Source organism: Phaseolus vulgaris, chromosome 8 (genome assembly GCF_000499845.2).
Source record: "Phaseolus vulgaris cultivar G19833 chromosome 8, P. vulgaris v2.0, whole genome shotgun sequence".
Taxonomy (NCBI): domain Eukaryota; kingdom Viridiplantae; phylum Streptophyta; class Magnoliopsida; order Fabales; family Fabaceae; genus Phaseolus; species Phaseolus vulgaris.
The window spans coordinates 59,877,288-59,900,008 of record NC_023752.2 but is presented as its reverse complement, the minus strand read 5'-3'; the positions used below and the strand labels follow the sequence as shown (position 1 = coordinate 59,900,008).

At 33.9% G+C, this 22,721-nt stretch overlaps 3 protein-coding genes across 4 annotated transcripts; 1 reads left to right on the top strand and 2 right to left on the bottom strand.

The window, feature by feature from the left end:
- Positions 1–2,497: 2,497 nt before the first annotated feature.
- On the bottom strand, positions 2,498–7,713 carry LOC137823419 (putative tRNA pseudouridine synthase). 2 transcript variants are annotated; one of them, XM_068628537.1, is made up of 9 exons: positions 7,411–7,713; positions 7,287–7,322; positions 6,851–6,963; positions 6,589–6,737; positions 5,768–5,912; positions 4,310–4,732; positions 3,450–3,875; positions 3,130–3,196; positions 2,498–2,808 (listed from the first exon to the last, which is right to left on the bottom strand). In XM_068628537.1, exons 1-7 carry the CDS (start codon positions 7,661–7,663, stop codon positions 3,456–3,458), a joined length of 1,539 nt encoding a protein of 512 aa, XP_068484638.1. In that variant the 5' UTR covers positions 7,664–7,713; the 3' UTR covers positions 2,498–2,808; positions 3,130–3,196; positions 3,450–3,455. The 2 variants fall into 2 exon arrangements, with proteins under 2 accessions (XP_068484638.1, XP_068484637.1); XM_068628536.1 differs by having other exon boundaries at positions 2,498–2,791.
- A 1,227-nt stretch (positions 7,714–8,940) lies between these two features.
- LOC137823417 (putative tRNA pseudouridine synthase) lies at positions 8,941–13,100 on the bottom strand. Its single transcript, XM_068628535.1, has 8 exons — positions 12,619–13,100; positions 12,454–12,489; positions 11,823–11,935; positions 11,576–11,724; positions 11,231–11,375; positions 10,093–10,530; positions 9,184–9,599; positions 8,941–9,085 (listed from the first exon to the last, which is right to left on the bottom strand). The coding sequence occupies exons 1-8, from the start codon at positions 12,839–12,841 to the stop codon at positions 9,082–9,084; spliced, it is 1,524 nt and encodes a 507-aa protein (XP_068484636.1). The 5' UTR covers positions 12,842–13,100; the 3' UTR covers positions 8,941–9,081.
- A 941-nt stretch (positions 13,101–14,041) lies between these two features.
- On the top strand, positions 14,042–22,195 carry LOC137827034 (protein TIC110, chloroplastic). The gene is made up of 15 exons (XM_068633230.1): positions 14,042–14,665; positions 14,759–14,818; positions 15,013–15,136; positions 15,242–15,310; positions 15,416–15,514; positions 15,800–15,866; positions 16,245–16,309; positions 16,430–16,524; positions 16,743–16,870; positions 16,955–17,055; positions 17,847–18,063; positions 18,318–18,472; positions 20,184–20,309; positions 20,399–21,373; positions 21,723–22,195. The coding sequence occupies exons 1-15, from the start codon at positions 14,199–14,201 to the stop codon at positions 21,963–21,965; spliced, it is 2,991 nt and encodes a 996-aa protein (XP_068489331.1). The 5' UTR covers positions 14,042–14,198; the 3' UTR covers positions 21,966–22,195.
- The last annotated feature ends 526 nt before the right edge of the window (positions 22,196–22,721 follow it).

Genomic DNA, 22,721 nt, shown 5'->3' with positions numbered 1-22,721 from the left:
CTCAAATCTTATGAAAGCTAGCTGTTACCAACTTTTATGCAGATAATGCTGAATTCAGATATTACAGTTTCATTCTTATAAAAGAAATCAACCAAAGCTTCTAATTTTGTTATTCAAATAAAGGATTTCAGAACTTTCTGTTAAAGTGATAATATACAACAGCAAGGATGTTTTTGATTCATAGTTCTAATATTAACTATTAGATTCAACACTTAACATTAAGCCAAAAAAATTATTAATAGTTAAAAGATAAGTTTTTCTACTTAAAAAGATAACCCCATAAGCATCACAAACAATTATCCTTAGTCCCCTTTTACAATTGTGTAATTGATATTCAACCAAATCCAAAATTGGTATAATTAGGATTGAGTTATTGAACTAAGGAAGCTAAAAAAGTTAATCTTACATTTTAAGTTTTTTATCTTACATATAAGTTCAGATTAAAAAGTTCTTTATACTTTAATAACAACACATAAGTCAATTCTAAGACACTACTGAATAACAACAAATGAGTTCAAAGTGGGTGAAAAAGGGAACAAAAGTAGAAGAAAAGCTTAAACACTAAATTGCAGAATTTAAAATTTAAATAATTAAATCTGACGTACTGATAGAGTTAGTTTGAATTGAAAAGGATAAATACAATAATTGAACAAGACAACAAGTTGTAATTAATTTTGTTGAAATTCATCAATTTTAAATTACTTTGAGTTGCTGTGATTATCAAGTCAAGTCACCCTAGGTAGACAGGAACACCAGAAACGATATACATATGTGTGTGTGTGTATATATATATATATATATATATATATATATATATATATATATATATATATATATATATATATATATATATATATATATATAATAAACACAAGACATTCATCGATCCCATGCAAGTGTTGCCTTCACACATTTTCACATCCTCGAGGAAACGCAAACATGAAATTTTTTTGGTTTCTTCAATGCCTGTTCTGCATGGCTATGCTTCTCATCAGTCCCTCTGTTGCTCCCAAGTAAGTAACTACCTTTCTCAACAACGCCTCTTACAATGAAGTAACTCCATTTGGTTTATGAATGTGTGAGAGATTGTCATAATACTTCCTGAAGTTAAAATTACTTTCATTTGAAATATACAATTTATTATTACTTAGTTACAACCATTATTATATATAATCTCTAACAGATATAACAGCAGGAAACTATTCTGATAGACAGATTTCAATTGAGAGATTTATTTGATATTTTTCTAATTCCAATAGATTAATATGACAATATCTCACAGATTCAGAAACCAAGTAAGGGTTTACTCTTTATCAAATCCTAAAAGAATTAAAAATATACTTATATATATATAATTCTGTTTAATCCTAAATAACTATGTTCATGGTTGAAATTAGATGGGTTGTTTTGTAACAGTGCACCAGCTCCTCCTTCAAGTGGTGACTTGAAGGTGCCAGAAACACCCCCCCAACTGCCACGCAAGGTCTCTGGTTCACGCCCATGAAGAATTTCCAGATCAGCTTATATATAAAGTTTGGTTCTTCTATATGTAGTACTATCTCTTTTCCTCTAAACCTTTTCTTGCTTGGGATCACCAGAAATAAGCATGGACTCCTATGTCTTTAGCTATATATGTAAAATAAACTTTGATCTTTCTTGTTGCGTGTAATAATAGTACCTCCTGTTAATTAACTACTAGTGCTTTCAATAAATATTGAAAATCCCTGGGTTAGTACAAGAATATTAGTTCCAAGTTAAGACTAAACTTGCCTTCAAGAATTGTATGATTAGTAGTAATTTACTGTTGGATTTTTTACGAAGTTGAAGGGACAGAAATATCTTGTTTCAATGCTAGTTTGGGACATAAAACATGTTCCATGGATGATAGGTACGCACCAAACAGCAAGCCAAATAGTTTATTTCAGTAAATATGAGATGAATGGCTTTATTTTCAAAAAAATTCCCAAGTTTTCAGCAGGTGCAAATAATACAAATATCAGTTCCTTGCTTCTTATCCACTGATTGTCCTATAATTATCTACACAAATAAAATAAATTTATGAATTTTTAGTTCCTATAGTTCATAACAAAAAGATGAACTCTTTGTTTGGTGAGGAGAAATAGGTGGAAAATAAAAATGTGAGTTTGTTTTGACTAAGAAAAATGAGTTGATAAATTAATATATGCAAGATCCACTATTTTTTATCTTATTTTTCGTCTATTTTCCTTCACTTGTTGTTTTGTTCAATACTTTTCTAACTAAAAATGTTTATTTCCATGCTATTTCTTACTTTGATTCACATCTTCTATTTCTATCCATCCATTCACACAGTGGACATTTTGAGTATGATGATTCAATTTCTACCAGTTATGTTTACAAATAGTAGTAATATAGTAGGTATATATTAGTTTATCTAAATAAATCAGTCATTGAGAGAAAGTAACTTTGTAAACATTCAATAATATGAACTACTGAAAGTGTAGATCTACTTTACTAGTTTTCTCAAGTTTAAACTTTAGATGTGCATTGTATTAAATATTTTAAAAGAGAATTTAATCGTCCCCAGTGATTATACCTGGATCGGATAGAACTGTCGTCAATAAAAAATAGTTTGGTCTCTACAAAAAGAAGCTTGTAATGAAATTTTAGCTATATGAGCTTAAAAGTACAAATTAACCTAACTCATTTAAAAAATGAACAAAGGTCAAGTCACATACACGAGAGAGGCTATAACAGGATACCCTGTAGGCATCCAATGGATTGACTAACCTATTCGCATCCCCAATTGGTCCTGCAAGAGGTATGTAGCTGAAATGGTAAGTTTGAGCATAGCTGAGAACCCTTTGCAGCAACTCTTCAAAGTTCAAACACTCAAAATGGTACTCTTACGTAAAGGGAAAACTTTGTTACTCTAAGAAAAGAGCTGATTTAATACTGAATAGAACGTAAGAAAATTCTCCTGGGACCATAGGAACGACTTATTGTCTCCTTTTCTTTGCAATTTTCACGAAACTTATCAAATAACATGCTCATTTTATCTTATTTTTAATGATTCAAATTACACATATCTCATATATAGTCTGTGCATGTAACATATGGTGGAAACTGGAAAGTTAGAATCAGCCATACCTTTCTTGAGAGCGATGGAGTGGTGCATAGGCTTGGCTTGGCTTGTGTAGCCTTTCATTTCATCCCACTGAAATGGAAAAGGAATTTAGTTAGCAATTAGCAATTGAAAACAAAACTTCATTATCTACACAGCTTTGCATGTAGCTGTGTTCAATTGACTTGACTAAATGTGGCATGATTTTCATTCCCTACACTACATCTTGGCAAACAATAAGAATGGCCATGGATGATTTGATCAAGCAAGCAGAACAAGAAAAGAAAATGCAGTTGGCCCACAAAGCAGAACAGATAAAATGTGGGTACAAATAGGACATGTATACCATGATTCACTGTGTGTCTGACGCTGACTTTACCCTGAAATTTTCCCTCCATGTCTTCCAAGCCTTTCTGACTTCATCCAACTCACCATCTGGAATGCTTGAATAGTTTTCCAAATTCTCAACCCATTTTTCCCAAGGAGAGTTTGATGAGTCTAGGAACTTCGACACTTCAGGCAAGACAACACACGTGTAGAACTCATCAACTGCTTTGAGAATTTGTTCTGATTCAACCATAGACACCATTTCTTGCCGTGTAAAGTTTCCAGCTTTTGATCTCATTTTGAAAGCATTTCCCCTCAAAATCAGAACTTCTGGTGGAGCAAGTGGGAGGACAATCCGTGAAAACTTGTTGAGTGACACCGAAATGACGTCTTTTGGGATTAACTTGCGCTTTACAGCCACAGCAGTCCCAACCATTTTGCGTATCTGATTAGTCATTCAGTTAGTGTGATTGTGTGATTAAGGTTAATGTAAAACAGGTCATCGGAACCAAGAAGTGCATAAAGCTATATTTTGTTATTTGAATAGAAAAGTGCCCAATGTACAGCCCTTTACAGTGTTTAGATACCCAATGTAGAACTGGTTATCAGAATACTAAATATTTCAAGAGAAGAATGTATGAATGCAGCAAACACACCGAAGTGTCCAGTTAAGAAACCCCAGTGTTGAAGTCATAAAGGACCACTAGTCAAATTCCAAGAATGAAGAAACAAATCCTATTTGAATTATGTCCTATAGGCACGCAAAAATTAAGGTTATGAATGGTCATATCATAAAGGACCACCAGTCATGTAATAAAGATTTAAATTAACAGTGTGTCAAAATTAAACTCTTAGGAGTCAGAATCAACTAAGACTTACTTGATGTAACATGAACGAGTCCCCCCATATATGGATCTCTACATAATCATATCCCATAGATGTTTCCAACTTCCCACAAGAACAACGAAAAACATTTCTGAAATGGGAAGCATTTAATCTATCTTTCTCATCTGGTTCGTGTAGCCATCTTGCACGAACTACTACATTAGAGTTTTGACTACTCAAGCCATTGGATTCACTAGACTCTGGAGGCTTGTGGCTCTCTTCCTTATCACTTAATGTGGTTGGACTGCCATCCACAAAATCATAATCATCACTGTCGTCACTCTCTGATTCAAAACCTGATGCCAAACTAGATGATCCTAATCTGTCTGACATGACATCACTTCCAGATGATTGCCTTACTTGGTATTTTTTCCTGTACTTAGATCGAACAGTATAATTATGGAAAGGATGCTCTCCCTGCAATAATAACATCAGCGAATACAAAAAGTAAATAAATACCTGATTTTAAAAATTAGAGCCAATTACAACTTTAAAATCATTACTTTAGCCTCCCCTACTATATATATGACTCCTTTAAAATCACTATTTTTTTCAATTAGTTTTCACACATACCCCTTGAACGATTAAAATTATTTCACAAGTATTCTATGTTTTACAAATATTATACAGGTACCCCCTATATTTTACAAAACTAACATACAATACCTCTGTCTCATATCCTGTGGTAGAATGCCATATATGGACCACAAATGTTTCTTACAAAACATTGTTCAAACAAAATGCATTACAAATTTTGAAAATCGCCACCATTGACCCAGCCCAGAATTAAAAAATCCCTCTCAAAAATACCTACTACAAACAGAGAAAACAGATTGTCCACAAATATAGTGAAGGAGAAAACGCACAAGGTGTCCAATACTTCAAACTGCAGGGCCATGGTTGTTTAATGAAGGAGATAATGACACTTTTTACATTAAAAACTTCATTAAAAATCACGTGCAGATCACATAATGTGAATAGTAAACAAAGTTAACATTGTTTGCTAGGGAGGGATACAACTATAACCAGATCAGAAAAGTTCAGAAATTTTGTGTTGGTGTAATTACATCAAGCTTTAAAGGGTGTCTCAGTAATTTATTCTAAATGGAGCTAACACCATTTGCAAGGAGGGAGTGCAACTGTAACAAGGTCACAAAAATTAGAGACTTTTGTGTAACATAAAAAAGGAGAAAATACAGCTTAATTACAACAAACCTCCGGAATGTGTTATTTTAATTAGCTCTAAACATTGTGTATCAATGATCTTCTTCTCTTGTTAACAATACATAAACAATCGCCCATTACAATTAGGTTTGGCCTATACACAGATTGAAAATACAGCAAATAAAGTTAGAAGCAGCACTTGATAGAAACTGAGATCTATACTAGAGAATTTATGTCAGGAAAAACCATTCAGCAACTAAACAAAAACATAAATGAAAATGAGTATACCTCAAAAACATTAAGTATACTGTTGAACTCTGAAATATGAAAATCAATTTCATCCTTGCTAAAATGACTCTGGATTCCTATTATATCAGCAGGGAGGAGATAAGAATATTTCCGCAAATTGCACTCCCTTCTAGGATCAAATCTCCTAAAACAAGCCAAAACTATAAAGCTATAAGTAACTGTAAGAGAGCAGCAGTAATTGAAAATCAAGGAACACTTGCAATTTGTGAGTCATCTAAAAAAACATAAGTCGTACCAATAGTCCGAAAGAAAATATTTTTTTTTCTTTGTGCATAATCCCACCGGTTAGTTCTATTCCCACACGGTGGGGAAATGGCTTTGGTTGCTGTTATAATTTTCCCACGGATGACAATTTAATCTGAACATTTTTAATTATATACATAACTAAGCATACAGGATTTGTATAACACTTGCATGATTTGTGAAACAAATTGGGCTTTCAATTTTCATACTGAATAGAAGCAGACATAGATGTGTCACGTCACGTGTACTTATAAAGTGGGTTCAGAAGTAAGAGCTCATATATCCTTTAAGATCGTAGTTGAGCAGTCAATTGTAAATTAATTTTCCTATATTAACATTATCAATTTCCTAGTGACAAATGTTAGGGTAGCATCCCTAATCAAATATCATTAAGAATGGACAAATAATGAGATGCAGGAAAAAAAATCATTTAATCTATCGAACCACAAGTACGTATGCATACCAATCAGCATACGAGAAGAGAAATTCAATTATGAAACAACCTCAAGAAATCAAGCATTACAATGTATATATATAACCAGCCAGAGATATCTTACTTCGTTGAAGGCAGAATGCTAAAAACTCTGATGGTATAAGGAAGATAAGAGTTAATGCGGTTTGCTAGCGCAATGCCATAGTCATCACCTTTCCATGCATTCTCAGGGATTTCCATCTTAAAGGATATCACTGTTGCCAGAGAGTGGACCTACACAAGCAAATCATACAAGTGGGAAAAAAATGAAGATATGTAAAAACACAATAACAACAACAAAACCAATTCATAAAAGGAATAACAAGAACTTCAAGAAGGTTACTCACTCCTTTATCAGTTCTGCTACTGCGGCCCCATTTCACTTTGTTCAAGTCCCCAAAATTACTATCACGCATGCCACCGGCAGTGAAAATCGCAGTTTCCAGTTCTTTCTCAATAGCTACATCATGTCAAAATTCTAATACTTTAGCAACACTCCATTGATTCACACACATAGGCTTAAGTATATATATGCCAGCAGTCAGAGTTTACTTTAAAGAATCAAACTATGTATAAATTCAAATAACAAACACACATTTGAATTTCACCACAGTACCTGTTAGGCCATATTCATAACACAACATGATTCCAAATTCCAAAAACACTTGCCTACATTAATGAGCTACATCCATCTTCATAATTTCAATTTTCAAACAAGAACTAATACTTTAATGGGAGATTTTCTACCATAACCAACAAGATAATAGAGAAAAATGGTCTTACTGGATAATGTGTGTTCATCCCGTTGTATCTGCAGGCCTGCAAATAACCCCATGAAATCAAATTAGCCAGATTTTAAAAAAAGAAATGAAATTTGAAAGAAGAAAGAAAAGGGCTAGAGGGTTACCTCTAAAATCTGTTCCAACATATCCAACCCTCATTACAACCTTTTTCTTGAGGAAAGGTTCCCATTTGTTAGAAGGGGTTGGAAGAGAGTGAGTGGAAGAGCAGAAGCAATTGAAAACAGTTGGAGGCAGAAGCAGATATGGCAAAGAACAAGAAGGGAATAACATTGCTACCAAAGTGGATCTTTTGCTCTGTCTTACACGAGTTGGAACTGAAAGAAAGTGAGGAGAAGAAGAAACACAGTTACTCATCATTTTCCAAACTTTCTTTCAACTCAATCTATTATGCTATGCACTGCCAACATAACATCTTCGTGGTACGCTCACGTTAAATAGTGCAATTATCGTACTTTTTCTTTCGCTCTATTTTAATTTTCGGTTTAATTAATTAATTACTAGGTGTTTCAAGGATTTTTTTTAATTGGATTTGTATTTTCTTAAAAAAATTATTAATTGCAATTGTGCAATTTTGATACTCCTGTTTTTAGTTGTGTAAATTTGGTTGCTTTGCTATTCTTGTATTATTATAATGAATGTTTAAATTAATATTAGTTATAGATTTACATTGAAATTTTGTCATACTGGGAAGAAATACATTCTAATGACACCACGTTTTTTTTTCAGTTCTAAAATAGACAAAAAAAATAATTTTTTTAAACGAAAAAAATTAATGGTTTAAGTATAATTTATGAAAAATATATATTCACTTGTCTTATCAAATTGTAAAAAAAAAAATCATATAAAAATAAATAATATAATGATTAAATTAGTATTCTATTTACATATAATTTTATTACAAATATGAACATAATAAAGAGTATGATTACTACTTTATTAATAACATAAGGGATATATAATGTAATTTTTTTCTTATAAAGATTTTCCTCAAATGTGATATTGTGCCCATGGTTGATCGGATAAGTTTGCACACATGGTAGTCATACAACACAAGTTTTTGAAAATCATGAATTAACCTCACAATGATATCAGTTAAGACACTGGAAAAAATGGAAAAAAAATAATCTATATAATAAAATCATTAATTTTTTGTTTATAAGAAAATTCTTTAGTTTTTATATTTTTATATTTTTTTTAATTTTTTAAAAGTTTTAGAAATATGTTATTTTAAAATAAAATAATAGATGTAAGTGTCACTTTATTAAATATATAAGAAAAACAAATGTCATTAGTTCAAAACATTAAAAAAAAACTTTCCATATTAAAATTAGAAAATGTGTAAATCATTTTATTAAAAATATAATTGAGATGTGCATTTATTTTAAAATTAGAGAAGGTGAGAATATATTTAGAATGACCGTTGAGGATCTAATGCAATTTCTTCTTTTATTATTGGTCAGAAATCAACCCTCATCTCTAACTCAGTATGAGAGATTATTCAATCTGTTTGTATGTAGCTAAGGTTATTATCATTGACTAGAGAAATTTTCAGCCTCTGAAGTTGTCATTTATTGCTCATATGTTCAACTTGATGAATTCTTCAGGAATCATTTCCACAGGGCATTCAAACCAAATAATTAAAACTCATCTTTGACTATAAATTCTTTCAGAACTAAAAGTATTGAGCAAACATGATTATCCATTGATAGATCCAAGACCAAGTAGGCTGAATAAATAGCGCAGGACAATCAGAACAAAAGTATTGAATTCCTTCTTCACCTAATAGCAAGAGCAGAATAGAAAAATTCAGGTGCTAGCCCATGGAAACTTTAATTGAGGGGTTAAGCAACCAAATTCAGAATAGGAAGAACAATCACCTCCTCTGAATGCTGGTTCTACTTTCGAGATTTTCTTGTAACAAATTCCAAGCCTTCCTGACCTCATCCAGCTGATCATTTGGTATGCTTGTGTAAGCATCCAATTTCTCAATCCATTCTTCCCAGGGAGATCCTGATGGGTCCAAAAATTTTGAAACTTGAGGTAGCATAACTGATGTGTAAAAGCCATCCACTGCCTTGTTAATTTCTTCTGATTCCACCATTGCCTGCATTTCAGGCCTTGTCACATTTCCTGGCCTTGTTCTTATTGAGAATCGGTTTCCCCTTAATATTAGAACTTCTGAAGGTGCAAGGGGTAGTATAATTCTTGAGAACCTTGCCAGTGATAGCTTTATAATATCTTTTGGCAGTACCTTGCGTTTAACTGCCACTGCTGTCCCAACCATTTTTCTTATCTGGTTAGAGTATAAAAGGTCAAATCACAAAGGTTATAAAAACAAGGAAGCAGAATACATCAACAATTTAATTCAATACATGGAAACAAAATGACAGTGGATGCCAAAATCTCATTTAAGGTTTGACAGATCATGCCATGACTAAAACAAGCAAATAGAGGTTAGTTGGTCAATCATGATCCTTACTGAATAACCAGGTATTGCAATAGTATATGCAACTTCATCATTTGTCAGAATATCAACTTTCATATTAAGTAATCAAATAGCAACTAGGAAATAAAATCAACTTCATTAAATACTGTGGGTATAATAAATTGCTTAGATCAAAGGGGGCTAAGTTATCCAGAATTTTCATAAATCAATACAAGTAAAGCATAAAAAGTTTACAACAAAAATGCATACTAGTGTCTATGCATGTGAACCTTAATCCTGGGGTATTCTCTAAGAATAAAAAAGTTAGAGAGGACTAATATGGGGCAAAGATAAGAAATACCTGATGCAACATGAATGACTCTCCCTGTATGGATATCTCTATGTAATTATATCCCAGTGATGTTTCCAGCTTTCCACAAGAGCACTGAAAAACTTTTCTGAAATGGGAAGCACTTAATCTGTCTGCTTCATCAGGTTCATATAACCATCTAGCACGAGCAACCAATCTAGAGTCTTGGCCAGGCAATCTATTTCCATTCTTATTGCTAGAGCCAACAACAGGTTTACCAAAATTATGAGTTTCTGAACACTTCTGGCTTCGGCACTCTATATTTTCTGTAAATGCCTCGTCAATTTCAAAATTTTCTTCCTCATCACTGTACTCACATTCAGACTCATATGGTGGCAACCTCTCTACACTCTTTGATGACAATTGCTTATTAGGAAAATGTTTCCTGTACTTAGCCCTAGCCGTATAGTTATGGAAAGGATGTTCCCCCTATGAAAGACAATTATAGATAGTAACACTAATATCAGAGAAACAACATAAAATATCAGAAAGCCTGATCCTAATATAGTCAAAAATCTAAAATTTCTAGCACACTTTCAGGAAACACAGCCATCTGGCATCCATGTCCCAACTAAAAAACCATCTAGTTAAACTGATAACAGAAAGAGGAAGAACTAGTGAATGTTTTGTTTATGTTACGCTTTTAAACTAACTGCTGGGTCCATACAAAATGTTGGGTAAGGAAGGAGACAATAATGTGATATATTAATACATGTATGAACCATCAGAAATTAACTAATAACAGGGGAAAAAAATATTCATTACTACTCTCATTGTTTCTTTTCAATTCACAGACTTTTGAAAGATTTTTGTTTCAGTTTAACTGTCATTTTTAAAATTTATCACAATAATAATTACTTTGTTGTCATCTGTACTCTTTGACTCTTCACCTAATCTTTTGCATATATGTATTTATTGTGATGTAAAAACGAAAAGGGTAAAATAGAAAATCTTATAAATACCTTGTTAAGATCAAGAACATTGTTTACAATTCATGGTTTGTCGAAAATAAACTTAAACTACACTTAAAAAGAAACAGACGGAGTAGCATTAGTAATTAAGAACCAAAATAAATGGAGGTTTTTCTTTTAACAGATAAGGGAGGGAAAGTGAGACTAGAATACCACACCTCAAATACATTGAGAATATCATGGAACTCTGATATGTGGTAATCAATTTCATCATTGCTGGAATCGCTTTGAATACCAATAATTTCAGCAGGAAGAAGGTAGGAGTACTTTCGCCAAGCACATTCCTTCCTGGGATCAAAGCTCCTAGGTCAAAGACATAAATCAAATAATTAGAGAAAGGGACCACCAAAGAGCAGCCGGACCTCACAAGTCTATCATTAAAAATTGAAATATGATATGCAGTACATTATCATTATATAAAATGTTCACATCACAACAGATTTCAGTTCAGAGATTACTCCATATTATGAATACTGAAAAATGATATCCATTCCAAGCCTTACCTTTGTGAGGGCAAAATGCTTAAAACTTTGATATCAAAGGGAAGATAAGAGTTAACATAATTTGCAAGGCCAAAGCCATAAGGGTCTCCATTCCAAGCATTCTCCGGGATTTCCATTTTAAAGGATACGATTGTTGCAAGAGAGTGAACCTAATATATAGACAGCATCAAATAGAAAAATCAGACTACATATGCACCAAAATCAGAATAGTACACAATACAAATCAAAACGACAGTTCACAAATTACTCCTTTGTCAGTCCGGCTGCTTCTAGCCCATTTAATCTTCTGCAGATCCCCAAAATTACTTTCACGAATGCCACCAGCCTTGAATACGGCAGTTTCTAGTTCTTTCTCAATAGCTTCATTTTTTTTAAATCACAACACTTTAGAAACGGTCGACCCAACTAGCTAGGTGGATTGAACCACACATGTACTCTACAAATTTACATTATACAGCCAATACAGATAAGAGAAATGCTAATAACACACTCTTTAACTTACTCTCTTAATCGTCTCCTTTATTATTAGCTAATTTTTTTTGAAAATCACAAAATTGTATGATTTCACTCTTTCTTCATGATTTTGTAGTATGTTTTTGTTAGTACTCCTGGAACACACAGTACTTCCTAGTCACTAATGCGTTGACACCAAACACGAAGAGTAAAAGATTTAAAAGTAACAAGTTTTTACTAAATTTTCAAGAATCCTTCAAATTAAAAAAAAGAAACTACTTTTTAAATAAATTTCATTCCTCCCCCTCCCTAGGTAGAGCATTTCTACAAACATCTTAGACTCAAAAAAAAAAAAAAAAGTCTTGTTCTTTCTCTTCTCAACCCCATATGCATAGAGCAATAAGGACAAGCAAAAAGAATCATACTGGAGAGAAAATGTTCATCGTGCTGCATTTGGAGACCTGAATGAAGAGTGAAAAACAAACAAGCAAACAAGAAATTAGACACGAGACGAAAAAGGGCATCGTAGTACGAGAATATTGGTGCTTTAAACAAAGATAGGAACAACAGGGTATGCTAGGAAATTGGACCTCGGTAATTGGTGCCAACATATGCAACGCGCATTACAACTTTTTTCTTTCGTGAAGGTTGCCATGACTGTGAAGAAGTAGAACAACAGCAATGGAATCGTGTCCTTCTCTTATTCTTCCCAAAAGCGGGTGCTACTGTAAAGGGAGCTTTCCTGAGCAAAGGAAACAATGGCACCCGCAAACACCAACTAGCCATTTTCGCACTCCACACCTCAGAGTACATTATGAACACTACTCCAACAACGTTGTTAATATATTTTTGAAAATATTATACTCTTAGTATCTTAGCAAAAAAGTTCATATTTGGCTATGTTTTATTTAAATAATTGCGTTGTAGTTCTCAACCAAAGGTTTAGATCATGATTTAAAAGATCCTATTATACTTTATAATAACAAGAAAATATCAATTGCAATCACTTGAAGAATTGAATTAAACTTGATACACTTGTTCATATGCTCACTTATGTTCGCAATTAAACTTTGGATAAGTAATCATAACCATACATTAGTAGTTATTTATAAAACAATTGTTGTTATGTAGGTTGAAATTTTATTTTATTTTTATCCTTTTTTTTATGTTAGTTCCTAAGAGTTCTTAAGTAAGAATGGGCAGGAATTGCAAAAGAAGATAAGTTCAACATTTAATAATAACATTTGAAAATAATAAATGTTATTAAATATTTAGATTAGTGATGGATAGTAAATCTAAATTAACACATATACTAGTTAATGGTTGTATTAGTCTAATATTAAGTACAAAATCTATATTTAAATGATTTAGGACATCTCGATCATGTATAAAACATTTTACTATATTTAAGTGATATTTACATTGCATATTGCATAACTGAAATGTTATAGATTTAGGTATTTCAAACATATATAATACAGATTGTGTAAAAAAAATATATTTATAGCTGACATTTTCTTTATCTTTCATATTCCAATAATATATAATTATAGAAAAAAATATTAGAAATAGTCCACTAATCTCTAATTATAGAAACAATATTAGAAATGGGAAGAAGATATTATTCACGTTCTTCCCTAGAATCTAATAATCATTTATTCAAATAAACCTTGTGTGGAATATTCCATTTTGAAATAAATCACTAAAGTCATATTGAACACTTTAAATAAATGACTAAAGTCATATTGTTGATTGTAGTTTAAAGTTTCATTCTCTCAACTAAATATAATATTTAAAAGTGTTAAAGAACACTTTTTAACACCAGAAATATATTGCACTGAATTAGTAGAAATCTGTAAAAGAATTAGAAAAAGTTGAGTCTTCTACCTTATTTAATGGTTGAGTCTTGTCTAAATATACGCACGCAAATGCGAGGGTACCCAAAAACTTTAGAATAAGTGTTGATGTGCCACGTGTAGGTGTAGGATTTAGCTTGTTCATAAGATTATAAACGAGGAATAGCCCAACCCAACCCAATAACGACGTTATCTACAAATCTACCCTTCTTTCTATCTTCTCTTCTTCTCCCTCTTTTCGTTAAACCCTATAATCACCACTGCACTCCACTCTCCCCTCTTCTTCTTACGACGTCGTTTAAGAGGGAAAAACCATGAACCTCTCCACCCTCACCTCTTCCCACACCCAACGCCCTCTTCTCTTGCCCTCTCCCTTCCACTCCAGACGACGTCGTTTCAGAGTCTCCCTTCCTCGCTGTTCCTCCGACACTGCCTCCGCTCCTCCTTCGGCGCCGCCACCGCAGCAGCAGCGACCGCCCAAGGACCTCAAGGGAATCGAGGTCCTCGTCGACAAGCTCTCGCCTCCCGCCAGACTCGCCACCTCCGCCATCGTCGTCGCTGGCGCTGTGGCTGCCGGCTATGGCCTCGGCTCCCGCTTCGGCGGTAATCGCTATGCCGCGCTCGGTGGAGCTGTCGCTCTCGGAGCAGCTGGAGGCGCTGCGGCGTACGCTCTCAACGCGTCGGCTCCGCAAGTCGCCGCCGTGAATTTGCACAACTATGTCGCCGCGTTCGACGACCCTTCGAAGTTGAAGAAGGAGGAGATTGATGCCATTGCATTGAAGTTAGCTTCCGTTTCTAAAAATGACCGTTCATTTTTTCTCTGGTAATTTTGTTCCTGCTAGAGTGGTTGATTTTGTATTGGTTAATTTTCCAGGTATGGTGTGAGCAAGCAAGACGAGGCATTCAAAGCTGAGATTTGTGATATATATTCCGAGTGAGTGACAAACTAGTGTTGTTGCTATCATTTAAGTTGAAATTTATGATATATTCTGTAGGTATACAAATTATTATTATTGTCATTATTAATGAGTTATACTTGTTAACGTGTAGGAGTATTGAGTTATATGATATTTGGCTGTTTAATTTTTTTTCACTGAATGATTAATTTGTTTATAACGTGTGGTTCAGGTTTGTCTTTTCTGTGTTTCCTCCTGTTGGTGAGGAACTTAAAGGTGACGAGGTTGATAGGATTGTTGCCTTCAAAAATTCTCTGGGAATTGATGACCCGGATGCTGCTGCTATGCACGTGGAGGTATTTTTGTTTTTATTTTATGTGCATATGTGGAGATAGATGTGTGTTATTGTGAGAGTGGAAGCGGTCTGTGTCTTACTGGTTTGGTTCTTGTTGATTCCCTAGATTGGGAGGAAAATTTTCAGGCAAAGGCTGGAAGTTGGAGATCGTGAAGCTGATGCTGAGCAACGCCGGGTAAGTTTGTTGTGTTGTAATGTTATCTTAAAGGGTTGGTGGCAATACCATTTAGATGAATAGTGGATACTTGGAGCTTGACCATTGTTGGAGTCTTCAGTGCAGGCATTTCAAAAGTTGATATATGTTTCAAATCTTGTATTTGGAGATGCATCGTCTTTCCTTCTACCTTGGAAGCGTGTGTTCAAGGTCACCGATTCCCAGGTATTTGTTACTTATTTGGTAATGGTATGCTGGCTTGTGCAATGTGATATTATTATGCAATTGTAATAAGATTTGAAGCATAGGCTCATAATTGTCTTTGGGCATTCGCTTATTAGGCAGGAAGAACTAATTTGCTGCATAAAATGCTTTTGCCATTTTTGTAAACAGTGGCACGCTGGCATGAATGTGGTCACATTTCTCAATAATTTTTATCTGTCCTCATTGTCATTATTTCAATTGCAGTATTTTTTGTTATTTTTCATTTGACTATAATCTATTTACCAGATTGAAGTTGCTGTACGTGACAATGCACAGCGTTTGTATGCTTCCAAGCTGAAATCAGTTGGCAGAGGTAAATGTGTAGTCAGTATTCCTCTTGGTCTTTGCTTTCTATTACTGTAACAAAGTTGATCAACTATCTGAAGTCACAATTTTATGCTTTAAAATTTTGCTTATTAATGCAAGAAGATAGTCTGGCACACTTTTACTATCTGTAATATGTATAGTAGTGGAGAAATGACTGTGAATGTTACCCCCTTTTTGTGGTTTTGCATGCACTTCTTATTAAATTATGCTTTAAACTTTGTTTGTATTTATCTGCTATACTGGATTTTATTCTTTAATTCTCTAGAATTACTGCAATCGAAATTAATGAATTCTTTCTATAGCAAATTTTATAAGTTTTAAATCAGGTTTTCTTCGAAAGTGCTAACCAATAATTTCTTGCCAGATATTGATGCAGAACAACTTGTTGCACTGAGAGAAGCACAACTTTTATGTCGCCTCTCTGATGAGGTTCATTTTCATTATTTCTTCTTTCATAAGTCATAGATAATTTTCAACTTCTATGTCCCTTCGTCTCACTATCAAATAGTTCCTTGGTATAGTATAATTAAAGGAAATTTTTCATTGAAGCTTGCTGAGAACTTGTTTAGAGCGCACGCAAGGAAATTGGTTGAGGAAAACATTTCAGTGGCAATTGGCATACTTAAATCTCGCACCAGAGCAGGGTAAGATTCATGATTCTTCTGCCTCAAAATATTATTGTTCGAGGGATTAGTTCAGTGCCAGTTTTCATTAATTGCTGAACCAATGATGGTTCCACATTAAAATTTTAAATCTGGACATCTTTTTCTTACTTTTTTTTCATTAGAGTTACTATTCATTTTTTAATTTTTACAAATGATGCAAAAATAGGATTTTCCATATCTGATCATTACTTTTTCAGTCCTGGAGTTAGCCAAGCAATTGCGGAGCTTGATGGGGTATTGGAATTTAATAATTCACTTATCTCATTTAAGAATCATCCAAATGTGGATCGCTTTGCCCGTGGTGTTGGTCCAGTTTCTTTAGTTGGTAAGCGATGTGATTATTAGGTGTCTATGTTCTTTGCTCTTTTTAATCTAATTCTTGATGTTTACCAATTCATTTTTGGCATAGGCGGTGAGTATGATGGTGACAGAAAGATAGAAGACTTGAAACTCCTATACAGGGCTTATGTTTCAGATGCTTTGTCTGGTGGTCGCCTGGAAGATAGTAAGGTAAATGACCATGACAATTGGATATTAAGTGTGAACTTGTTAGCATGTCTTCTCTCAATACACTAGTTTATTTTGAAGTGGAGTAGTGTTTTCCAGATTTATGTTCTGACATCAGATTGAGTAAGTTATTTTCTAAATAATGGGAATATTCAGTGGCTAGTTGGACAAAGTAAATGGTACTATAGTATATCATGTTTGATGTATTGATTATCTATACTTATGGTCTTCCACACTCCCATTGGTTTAATAGATATTGAAGCCTAGCAGTTTAGCTTTAATGGTCATTCGTAACTGTCTCGCATGTTTGATCTTTCTTTTTGGTGTAGTACCAAAGCATGATTGAACAGGTTGTTCAGTGCATGCTGCCATATCCATATTGTTCAGTGCATGCTTATTTTAAATATTTCAGCTACAACAGTATTTATTTTCCGTACAAGGTATCTGTTTAATGGTTCAAGCCTACTGGATTTTCACTTAATGGAGCATTTAGCATTATAAAACAATGTCCTAAATCCTTGCTTAACACTTAACAACTTAAAGATTTTTTAAGTCAGGTGGTTTTTTTTTTTTTACTGTTATGTACAAGCTTAAGATTCCCCTTTGAAATAGACATGTTCTCTAATCTTCCTTTCATGAGTAAAATTCAGATGAACAAAGACGCAACAATGTTGAAAACCATGATATCTGTCTATAAAGAGTTGTTATTGATACAAGATATGAAACTTGACCTTGACAACACTGTTTCTTTGATATAAAAAATTATATTTTGAATATATTGTTATTTGTTTCAGCTTGCTGCACTAAATCAGTTAAGAAATATATTTGGACTGGGTAAACGTGAAGCAGAAGCCATTTCACTTGACATTACATCGAAGGTATATCGCAAACAACTTTCACAGGCTGCTGCCGATGGTGAATTAGATATGGCAGATAGCAAAGCAGCCTTCCTTCAAAATCTATGTGATCAACTTCATTTTGATCCACAAAAGGCCAGTGAACTTCATGAAGGTAAAACTCATCATGTTTGCAGTTATTTGGAAGTTGATTATATTCGAGGCCTGGATTATTGAACACTTAATTTATATTTATGTGCAATTCTTAAATCTTAAGATTGTAAACTTGCAATGTAATATTCAATTCTGTTTCTGCTTTCTCAGTTGTTAAGGTGGTTATCATTTTACATGATGTATCTGTCGTTTTTTTTTAATATTATATATTTATTTGATTATAACAAAATCTAATGATAGTTTGTTATTCTTAAGAAATTTATCGGCAAAAGCTTCAGAAATGTGTAGCTGACGGGGAGCTCAGTGAGGAGGACGTTGCTTCATTGTTGAGGTTGCGTGTAATGCTCTGCATACCTCAACAGACTGTTGAAGCAGTGCATTCAGATATCTGTGGCAGTATGTTTGAAAAGGTAGTTGATGTTTCTTTTTACCTATCTAATTTCTTTTTCCCTCAGGTGTCAACTTAGTGAAATTACATATTTCCTGCTATGCAGAAGTAGGATTCATCAATGAATTATAACAGACTGAGAATACTATTTAATCTTGTTCATGGTACTGTCAACAATAGTTGACATGTCAAGTTGGGTGGCTAGCTGTTTGTAGAATATTTTAAATCCTGGATAGTGGCTTGGTCCGACGTAAAAAAGCTTTAGCAGGATATCCACTATTTTTGGATTTTTTATATAGTTATGATAAATATTACTTAAAAATTAATGATATTCATAACTACTGGAAACATAGGTGCCCTGAACAAAACAATCACCTAAATACCAACAAGTTAAATACTAGTTTTGTAGATAGGAATCATCAATCATCTTCTAAATCCACAACCTTTTTAAAATTTTCACTACTATTACAGTTGTAGATTTCCTTTTTAAAACGAAGTGCCATTACCGCTGCTGTTCAGCCAGCTATTTGGTCTGCTACAGCTGCTACACTAACTGCTCTGCTGTGACAGTCCCTGTAGTTGGCAGGGCTTCTTTGAACCCTGCCATGCCTCTAAAAGCATAATATTTAAAACCCTGGTTGTAGGAGGCATGTAAGAGATTCATTCAGGATACACTAACTGCTCTGCTGTGACAGTCCCTGTAGTTGGTAGGGCTTCTTTGAACCCTGCCATGCCTCTAAAAGCATAATATTTAAAACCCTGGTTGTAGGAGGCATGTAAGAGATTCATTCAGGATATACTCGGTAAGGAAAAAAAAAGAAATAGAGAGAATGGAAGAAAAAGAAAGAAATAGAGAATGGAAGAAAAAGAAAGAGATAGATGAGGAATGGGTAAAAATAGAGGTTGTTTGGTTAAAAAGAAATAGGTGGGAATTGAATAGAAATAATTTTTTTTTGTTGATATTGTTTAATTTATGATTTTTTAATATTATTTTATTTATTTATTATTAAGAATTATTATTATAATTTTTACTATTTATTACTATTATCATCATTATTGTTGTTGTTATTATTCGACAAGAAAGATTTGTTTATTATGATCGGGGATTTATTTAACAGTCAAAGAAAAGAAGGTTATTATTATGGCAGCTGCTGCACCTGCACTAGTAGCGAAAATAGAAAACACATAATCAATTAAATGTTGCAGAATTGGTTTCGGTGCAGTGATAAAAATGACTTTCCGGTCAAATCTCTCTATTTGCTGTAAAGAAACTCTTTAATATGGGTCCCATTTACTTATATTTCCTTCCTTTTCCACCCTTCTAAACAATCTATTTCCACTCTTTTCTTTTCTCTCTTTCTTTCTTTCCGTTGTACCAACCAAAATTTCTCGTTTGAGGATGTGTTTTCACCTTGGAGGGTCGTTCTATTATATGATAAGTTACAACTATTGCATTTTAGTGTGGTGATAAACCTTGTAGCTTACATGAAATATACACTGTTGTTACTTAGGCTGTCTATTCAATTTGTAGACCTGTATCTAATTACTATTAATCTGTTTTTTGGTTGGATTATCTTAATCAAACTTGTACAAGTCTAAATTACCTAGTTAATGACGTTGACGTGAAGAAAAGGTTTTGTTCTTTTCATGTTGTTTTAGCATGACATGTTTCAGTCTCTGCCAGAATGTTCTAAAGTTTTTTGAGTTATTTCTAATGCATATTTCTTTGATAGGTTGTCAAGGAGGCAATTGCATCAGGTGTTGATGGATATGATGCTGAAATCCAGAAAGACGTAAGAAAAGCTGCACATGGCTTACGACTTACAAGGGAAGTTGCTATGTCTATTGCAAGCAAAGCTGTGAGTATCAAGTTACCAAGAAACCCAATACTCTTTTATCAAGATTTGAGTAGGCTTAAATTTTACTCTGGTGTTTTTTGGCATTACAGGTAAGGAAAATATTTATTAATTACATAAAACGGGCACGAGGAGCTGGAAATCGTACAGAGTCTGCAAAAGAGCTAAAGAAGATGATAGCTTTCAACACCTTAGTTGTAACTAAGTTGGTTGAGGACATTAAAGGGGAGCCAAGTGAGATTTCAACTGAAGAACCTGTGAAAGAGGAGGACATTACACAAAGTGAGGATGACGAAGAATGGGAGTCACTTCAGACACTCAAGAAAATAAGACCGAATGAAGATCTTATGGAAAAGTTGGGCAAACCTGGCCAGACAGAAATTACTCTTAAAGATGATCTTCCTGAAAGGGATAGGACTGATCTTTACAAGACATACTTACTTTTCTGTCTAACTGGTGAAGTGACAAGGGTTCCATTTGGTGCTCAGATCACTACAAAGAAAGATGATTCTGAGTATCTTCTTCTAAATCAGCTTGGTGGGATCCTGGGATTGAGTGGTAATGAAATAGTGGAAGTGCACAGGGGTCTAGCTGAGCAAGCTTTTAGGCAACAAGCTGAGGTAATTTTAGCTGATGGACAGTTGACGAAGGCCAGGGTGGAGCAGCTTAATAACCTCCAGAAGCAAGTAGGCTTACCTCAAGAATATGCTCAGAAAATAATCAAGACTATCACCACTACAAAAATGGCAGCTGCCATTGAAACTGCTGTAACTCAAGGGAGGCTCAATATAAAGCAGATAAGGGAACTTAAGGAAGCCGGTGTTGATTTGGACAGTATGGTATCTCAGAACTTGAGAGAGATCCTCTTCAAAAAAACTGTGGATGATATTTTCTCATCTGGTACTGGAGAGTTTGATGACGAGGAGGTATTTGAAAAAATCCCATCAGATCTCAACATTAACAAAGCGAAAGCAAGAGGGGTTGTTAAAGAGCTTGCAAAAAGTAGACTGTCCAACTCGCTCGTTCAGGCAGTGTCTCTACTGAGACAGAGAAATCGCGAGGGCGCGGTAAGTAATACTCAAAGCTTCATGTTTGATTATCTAAATTCACGTTGGAATGTGAGGGTAACAAGATTTTAGGTAGATGTTTACATCTTTACGTTTCACAATAAGAAATTTATTGTGTCTAAATCGGTATGACTTGAACAATTTTTAGTAGTTTTTTGGCACTTGTAGAAAATCTCATACTAAATTTTATCAATACTTTATTTCAGAATAAAATTTAATAAATTTTAACCAAAATGAATTTGAAAAAACAACTTGATTCAAAATCAATTTTGCTAATGTTGATTTAAACAGATTTTTAGGTTGGTTGTCATGAATAACCAGGTGTGATTGCTTCTTGCCTTTTGTGCAGATTTCTTCACTCAATGACTTGCTGGCTTGTGACAAAGCAATACCCTCACAGCCAGTTTCATGGGAAGTGCCAGAAGAGCTTGCTGATCTATATACCTTATACTTGAATAGTGATCCGGCTCCTGAGAATCTGTCTCGCTTGCAGTATCTATTGGGTATAAATGATTCAACAGCTGCTGCTCTTGGGGAGATGGGAGATAGATTGCTCAATTCTACTGCGGAGGAAGAGAACTTTGTATTCTAGTCTTCTCATCAAATGTTTTGTCATTAGGCATACATACTGGAGAGACCGCAAGTGCTCTTCATTTTGCCATTTTTTTTATCGGTAGCAGAAACAAAATATCAAAATATCACGATGTAGAAATCTTTGGATTAGAGATGAGTGCAGTGCAGTGTTGAAATATTAGATGATATTTTTGAGACAGTTGACTTTATTAGCTGTTATTTTGTATGAATGAAAATAAGTTGTCATAATCGGGCGAGGACAAGTTCTTTTCACGGAAATTGTGAGCTAGTGGTTGTTTTCAAGTTTATGACTCAGCTTAACTCTAGGGCTTTTGCTTCCTGCACCTCTCAATTGGGTAAAATTGATTGAATTGTCCTTTTGGGTTTTACATTTTTCTCTCTCCTTTTCCACTCTACTTTATTGTTGTGTTTGTTGTTACACTACACTGTTGTTACTGTTATTGCTACCTCAAGCTCGTTCTGGAAAGCTTATTTTAAATTCTATGCGTTCTGAAAATTTTAATTTGGAATCTTAGTTTGAAAGTTGTGATGGAAATTTTGTTTTGAAATTCTTATTCCAGAAATTCTGAAAACTGTGTTATGGAATCCTGAAGTCACTTTAAAGAAAGATAAAATAGTCATCTTAAAAATACTTCACTTGGTAGTATCTAGTCATTGTATGGCATAAAAAGTTAACATAGTTCTAATGAAGGTGTATTCACCGTGCAACTTAAATGAAAAGCAAGGAGATTTTAGACAATCAAATACTTGAAAG